At 47.2% G+C, this 7,483-nt stretch overlaps 1 protein-coding gene across 1 annotated transcript; it reads right to left on the bottom strand.

Annotated features, from left to right (window-relative positions):
* Positions 1-2,008: 2,008 nt before the first annotated feature.
* Positions 2,009-5,458, bottom strand: Defb124 (defensin beta 124). The gene is made up of 2 exons (XM_023560238.2): positions 5,218-5,458; positions 2,009-2,212 (listed from the first exon to the last, which is right to left on the bottom strand). Exons 1-2 carry the CDS (start codon positions 5,279-5,281, stop codon positions 2,055-2,057), a joined length of 222 nt encoding a protein of 73 aa, XP_023416006.1. The 5' UTR covers positions 5,282-5,458; the 3' UTR covers positions 2,009-2,054.
* Positions 5,459-7,483: the final 2,025 nt, after the last annotated feature.

The following is a 7,483-nucleotide window of genomic DNA, read 5'->3' as shown; positions in this document are numbered from 1 at the left end:
CCTTGGCCCATGGCCCGTGGCCTATATGTCAGAGAACTGAAGTGAAATTAAACCTTCACTGCAGCAAAGTCACAGAACTTCGCACATTACCTTTCAGGTGAGACTATGCACAGAAACCTGGCTGCTTTATTCTTTCTAAAACAACCAAGCAGGAGATACCAGAATACAGAACTAAATTTAGTTCCATTCAATTTGAGACTTAGTGCAATCCACTAATCTAAACACCCACTTGGGATTTCCTGGATTCAGAGAGGTTTGTTCTCTTTGCTACAATTCCTAGAATTTTCAGATTCTGCCTCCTGTCTCTCAACCGTCTCAAATGCAGCAGCTGGGCAAAGGGTGAGGCATCTGCCTGGCCTGGTGCTGGTTGGCATCTGCTGGGGTCTGGGTGGCCCAAGGCTGGCACTAAGAACAGCACTGGCTTTCCACTACAGGCAGCTGCTAGTGAGCTGCTTCAGTGTCTCTGGCTCCTCAAAGCCTAACAGTGACACCAGGTTCCTGTACTCTCAGAGCGTTCACATGGCCCTGTAGACTTCTTGGAGTTCTTAGCCTCTTTCTAAACACCATGCCTTCACTCCCACCATGACCTGATATGATGGGCCCTAAAAGAGTTCCCTGGCCCTCAGTTTGGCATCTGGGCCATCTAGGAACCAAGGGAGGAAAGAAAGCATTACTGCTATCCAGGTGGTTGGCTTTCTGTTTGGGGTTGATCAGTGCCCCCATCACGGTTGGTAAATAGCTGTTCCTAAGCCCCTCAGAAGCTCTCGGCTTCTCTCCAGCAGCCTCCAGCATGTCTGTAAGTTCTTCTCAGACCCCAAACTTAGCACCTGGCACAACGATGACTCCAAAACCGCTCCTGCCACTCCATCAGCACTTCTGCTGGGAAGTGTCTTACATGTCCCCGCCCTTTCTTAGCCTGGACACACAGAGGCAGGGTCCACTCATCCACTTGTACCCAAAACAGCACTTTTCCTGCAAGCCTCAAAGGATAGAGGACAAAGGTCTTGAGGTCTCTCACCTTACCCAACACTCTGCCTTGTTCTTGTTCCATCTCAGGAACAAAGATGGACAGAGGCTGGAAAAGCAAAACCCCTTCTTCCCAATGTCTCTTATAGCAAGAGTGGCCATAGGACACAGGGGTTCAGAGAAAGTGCTGGCTTTCATCAAACAAGGTGTGGTAGCTCCAACAACCTTTACCCCTCAAAACAAGGACATGAGATCTGGAGTCTTGGTGGTTGTATTGTGATCCAAGAGGACTGAAGAACTGCTTGCCCTGACACGCTGACCACCTACCTCTAAATTTCTTTTTATGTGAGAAAAACAAGCAGAGGCTAATTGTTTCTTGTTTCTTTAGAAATGCAATCCGAAGGGACACGGAGGAATTAAACTACGTATTTGTCTGTCTACCTCCTGACTCCATTCACATTTTCTCCCTATATTCCTGCCCCACAAATCCAAAGACCTGGAAGAGGCCAGTCTCTCCTGCTACTTTATGCTTGTGTGAAAATTGCTTCCATAAAATTCTCATGGTCCATCTCATTGAGCAGCCTTTTAAACTGCTAAAACAGGAAGTAAAAGAGCATAGAAAAATCCTTCCACAATCCAGAGGGCCACCATTCAAACCAAAATGCTGTCTCACTCTGATGCCAGATGCTTATTATTGACTCTGTTATTGTTAACTCTTGCTACCACCAACTCATTGTTGCTACCAACTCTTGTTAATATTGACTCTCATTATGACCTCTACCTTGCTTTTCGCTTTCCTTCCATAAAGGCCTAATCTTCTGCTATTATAACTACCCTCATTTTATGGATGAGGAGATTGAGGAGGTTTACAGAGGCTAAGTAATTGTTCCAAAGTTGGATCAGGCCAGGACCGGAACCATCTGCAGTGGTAATAATGCCCACTCTCCCCGGAGCACCTTCCTTCCCTCCACCAACCATCCTTCCCACACCCTGGACTTTGACCCATCCTGTGGGGAAGGAAACAGAACAAAGAGCAAGTTGGCAGCCTGTGTTTTATTGGATCACAAGAGTGCCTGGTCCAGAAGTAGCTACTCATCGTCTGGCTTCGGAGGACGCGTGGGCTGGAACGAGTAGGCAAGACAGCACAGGGAGGCATCCGGGCACAGGTGCATGAAGGATTCTTGTCTCATGCAGTACGTCCGGCAGGACCCTTGGCCCTTCCAACACCGTTTGAATTCAGTTCTCCCTGTGTACAGGAAGACCACAGATCACAGAGCAGTCACACCACTGATCACAAATTAGACCACTGGTTAATCCACACTGGTCATAGATTCTTTCTAGATGTTTGTTAGACCACTGACCATAGATGAGAGTTCCGGGTACAATTTAGGCTACAGATTTTGGTCCCAGTTATCCCACAGATCACAGGTTAAACCACTCATTATAAGTCAGAGACAACTTTCAGGTAACACAACACACCGGGTACATCCTCAGCACCTTTCATAGCAATACAACATCAGTACAGTTGGTCTTACTATAATCCCTCCTCCATAGGTGAGCAAACAAGGCCTCAGAGAGGATAACAACTTTACGCCAGGTCACATACCCACTAAGAAGCAGAACGAGGATTCAAACCAAGCAATCTGGCTCCAGAGTCTACATTCTCAGCCAAACACAAGCTGATCCTGCCATGTAGAGACTTGTTTAATATTAGGTCATAGTCAAGGATTTCCAACTATGGGCCATAGAAAAGATAAGGCTTTAAGAGAGTAGGTTCTAAGGGGCTGGGGATTTAGCTCAGCGGCATAAGCACCTGCCTTGCAAGCAGGTGGTCATGAGTTCAATCCCCGGTACAAATTAAAAAAAAAAAAAAGAGTGGGTTCTGTGCCTCCTTCCGTGGCCTTTGGTTACAGCATGGGATAGAGCCCCCCTCCTTCATTTATTCATTCAGCAAAGATGGAGCACGAAGGATATCAAAATAAACAATTTGACTACAGCACTTGCCATCCTTGAGGAAGGAAGGGAACATAGTTTTTAAAAACAAGCAAGTAAGTACAGCACATAGAGTTTGTAATAACTGGCATAAATTAAATGATCAGAGTTCTGGAATGGCCAATTCAAGTCGAAGTTGGACAGTGAGGAAGGACCAGGATCACTTAGGCTCACCTGTTCTACACGGCCTTGAACAAGCAGAGAGCCAGCAATGCAGAGGAGCCAGGGCTGAGCAGGAGGTGGAGGGAAAGGCCTTCCTGCATCTCCCTGAACCAAAGAGACTCCACATAATGCTCAGATGATGTCTTGAGCCTACTTATGGATTTTACCAGCCCTGCTGACCAGTCCTTCCATCTTACCAAGGAAAAAATCTCAGAATGACACAACATTGATCTCAAAGTCCACCACATGAAAAATTCACACTTAAAGAATTTGTGGGCTGATAGTTAACAGTGTCGTGTGAACCCAGCTCGGCCCTGCTGAGTTCAAATCCCAAATCTTTCATTTCCCAGTTGAGTGCTGTCTGACGTTGGCCTTAGAGTCTCCATCTGTACAACTCTCTTTCAGAAGATAATTCAAGATTATTTTAGAAAGCTGGGCATATAGCTCAGTGGCACAAGTACCTGCCCGGCAAGGTTGTGAGTCAGATACCCAGTACCAAAAAAAGACATGATCATTTTAGCACAACTCATGTAGTAAACAATAAATAGAAAATGAGGTAATCAGAATGGCATCTTAGTAGCTGGAGCAACCAAGGCCCAATCTGGGTAAACTCACTTTCCACATAAGAAGGGAGAGAACTTACTGAAGACCATTTGCTGTTAAAATGATGGGTCTGGAAACAATCCAAGCCTTTGATCAGGCAGTTCCTACACTAGCTACCTCAGCACATCATCACAACTGCAATTTCAGGCAGCCCAAGACACAAAGCTGCTCTTCCCTCTTGATATCTTGGACTTGGCTTCTCATACTTTCTTTCGGTTCCTTCCTCCAGCCACACTGGCCTCCATGGCTCCTCAGACAATAGCTCTCAGCTTCCTGCCTCAGGCCCTTTGCCCTTGCTGCTCTGACTAGTCTTTGTGTCCTTGAGTGATTCAGAACTCTGCTCAGACTCACTGGAAACAAAGTGATCAGATCACTGGGATATATGCGCAAATAACTCACTGATGAGGGGAGGGAGGAAATAACAAAGCTGGACTGGCTCAAGTCCCTAAGTGTTCCGGCTGGGTGATAAGTACATGGGGAGTCTTTATACCATTTTTCATTTATACTTGAAATTTCCAAAATTAGAAAGTTTATTTTCAAAACTCACATCATCACAGTATTCCTTATTTTTGCATAAATTTCAATTTTTCCATAATAAAAACATTTTTAACTTGCCTTTTGGGACTGGGCGTATAGCTCAGTGGGAGAGAATGTACTTTAGCATGTGAAAAGCCCAAGGTTTGATCCCAAAACACACACGCGCACACACACACATACACACATGGCCAGACACGGTGAGGAACACCTGTAATCTCAGCTACTTGGGAAGCTGTGGCAGAGGACTGAAAGTCTGAGGGTCGGGGGAGGGTGGTCTGGGCAACTTAGTGAGATCCTGCCTAAAATAAAATATAAAGAGATGGAATAAAATATAAAGGGTAGCTCAGTAGCAGAGCACTTCTGGGTTAAATTCCCAGTATTGCAAAAACAAACAAAACAAAGGCCTTGTTCATTATATTATTCTATTTTCAGATCTACTTAAAATATTTTCCAAAATAAAGTTTTAAAAAAGAGGCCATCAAGAGGCCTCCCTTGACCCTCCCCACCAGCCTTCCAACCCCAGCACACACCCCGCTCTGAGCCCTTACCTCGCCTTTGTTCCTCTTGACACTTGTTACACCTGACACATTCTCTACTTAGCTGTCTCTTTTCTATTTCTGCCCAGCAAAATGTCAGCTCCTTGAAAGCAAGGACCTTATTTTCTCTCATCGTCAAATCCCAGCAATTCTAACAGTGCCTGACACACAACAAAGGTTTTTTGAATGATTATTAAGAGAGTCCCATTTTACAGACCAGGAAACAGGTGCAGGCTGATTCAGCAACTTGCTCTAAGCTGTCCATCAAGGCAGCAGTGGGACCAGAATGTAAATGCTGATGTGGGCCCTTCTGTCCTCCAGGACCTGAGAGTGTATTTCTCAGTTTACACACAAACACACACACACACACACACACACCTACACAGAGAGACAGAGAGATAGACAGACAGAGAGATGTTACCTGGTGGGGCATGACCCAGGACCAGAAGGGCCACAATGAGCAGAAGTAGCTGTGTTCTGGCCATTGGGTTCTTGGGGAGACTACAGAGAACTCCAGAGGCGAGAGACCTAGGAGCTGAGCTGGGCTCCTGCCGCCTGGACTTTATGAGGCCACAGATGAAGGCAGGGCCAGCAGCAGAATTGAGTGGGAGGATGAGCCAGTGTGGACCCAAGACTGCTCAACGTTTCAGTCAGCAGTTGCACTTCTAAAGGCTGCTCAGCTCTGAAGCTGGAGATTGAATTTTCTCAAGCAATGCCTGGGGCAGAAACTCAAGACTTTGTCCCAGGAGAGAGTGAGAAGCACCTTGACTGCAGGAAGGCCTTGTTCAATCCCAGCAACTCCTAACCGCTATGAGACCCTGGGCGAGTCACTTAACTTGGACCCTTCAACAAGCTGAGCTTAGGCAAGTCAACTCTTCTCCTTAGGTTTCAGTTTATTTAAAACTGTTGTGAACAGGTTTGCTAAACAGGACCCCTCAACAAGCTGTCGCTGAGACGCAGGCTGTGGTACAAAGTAATGCCTTTGTAAGGCTAGTAAATGGATATTTTGCTTCCTGATGCCAAAGAGATGGGGCCAAGTAAGCAGTGTTTGGACCTATTCTAAAGCTGGCAAGAGTATAAACCTCAAAGAGAGTAATAGCTACCTATCTCACACAGAAAATTAAATGAAATAATGCAATGGTTCTCACAGTGGAGTCCCCAGACCAGTAAGCACCTGCCAAAATGACAATTTCTCCAGTCCTACCCTAAACTTATGAATCAAAAATTGTAGAGAATAGAACCCTCAACAAGCTGTCCAGGTGGTTTTGATGTACCACTGAAGCTTGCGAACCACAAAGATACTATAGGATCAGAGCTCTGAACAGTCTGGTGCCCCGACTGGTGGTGCACATCTGTAACCCCAGCATTCAGGAGCCTGAGGCAGAAGGATCACTGGGAATTCAAAGCCACCCTGAGCTGTAAAGTGAGTTCAAAGCCAGCCTGAATGACATAGCAAACCCTATCTCAAAAAACCAAATGAAAAAAAAATTTTAAAAAAGAATAGAGTCAGGCACACAGGTACCTGAGTTGCACGTGAGACAAGTGGGGCAAGTTATCGCAAGCAGAAGAAACAGTGTCTAAAGAATAGGGCAGGGGCAGAGCAAGCATGTCTAGGGTGAAGGGGATGGGAGCCAGAGCACCATGGGACTTGAGAACGAAGTTCAAGTTTTTATCTTATAGGCAACCAAATGTTTTTTCAGCAGGATCCTGTTTAGCAAACCTGTTCAGATTACTGTTTTAAATAAACTGAAACCTAAGGAGAAGAGTTGACATGCCTAAGCTCATAGAGCTGCTGACCAGCAGAGCAGGCCTGGAAGCAGTCACCTCACCACCACATACTTAAGTGTGCAACACACACCAGTCCCTTGTGCAAGTGGGAAGGGGAGGCTCAGAAGGCCAAGGTGCGGAAGGAAGCCAGGTGCCTGGGGGTCAGCATCTTCCCCAAGACTTCCGGAGGCTGAGCCGTGGGAGTTGATCCAAGCTATGGACCCCCTCAGCCATGACCATGAGCCCCACCCACAGGTACAGCTTGATCTCCATGGCCTGCACTGATTTATGCATCCCAGTTCCTCAAAAGCTAAAGAGTAGCATCCTACTTAAAGCTGGATCTTGACTCCACCTAAAGCCACACAGCCAGGCCCTCTAGCCAGCCTCCTTTCTTCCAATATCCGGGCCTTTCCTCCTCCTCTTCTGGTCTGGAGGCTGAAAGGCAGAGCGACTGGAGTGTCAGGCTCAGCCAGTCTTCAGCTGAATGAGGGAAGACTGACACCAAAACCACAGGCTGTACACGCAGAACCCTTTGGTGCAGGCTTCCCCTGCTCTCTTCTCCCAAAGCACTTCCCAAAATTAATCCTCCAGCCACAACAGGTTCACAAAGTGGGGTCTGCGAGCTATATGCCTCAGGACCTCTTGGGACCCTTGTTTCACTGAAATGCAGGAATTCCTGGACCCCTCTCCACGGGGCTGAATTTGACCTTCCCGCTTGTTGGAGTGGACCCCCGCTGGCGCGGAGGGGAATCCAGACCCAGGAGCCCAAAGTCCCTATCCTCCGGGCTCTGGTCCTCTACCCCAACACTCTCACGTCAAGAGAGCTGGAGCGACGTGTCCAGGGTCCACTGAGCTCTAAGCTCGGAACAGTCTCGGCACTGCCCAGGGCCGGGGCGGGACCCCGGGGCTGCCCCCACGGG

This window comes from Cavia porcellus, unplaced genomic scaffold (assembly GCF_034190915.1).
Source record: "Cavia porcellus strain 051 isolate PalLab524CR breed Dunkin Hartley unplaced genomic scaffold, mCavPor4.1 scaffold_5, whole genome shotgun sequence".
In the NCBI taxonomy this organism is placed as follows: Eukaryota; Metazoa; Chordata; class Mammalia; order Rodentia; family Caviidae; genus Cavia; species Cavia porcellus.
This window is presented reverse-complemented; position numbering and strand designations above follow the sequence as displayed.

Bases quoted from the DNA above. Each gene is read 5' to 3' on its own strand.
- Defb124 (XM_023560238.2), bottom strand. From the start codon at position 5,281: ATGGCCAGAACACAGCTACTTCTGCTCATTGTGGCCCTTCTGGTCCTG. The intron at 2,213-5,217 runs GTAACATCTCTC...TCCTGTACACAG, and splicing joins CCTGGGTCATGCCCCACCAG to GGAGAACTGAATTCAAACGG.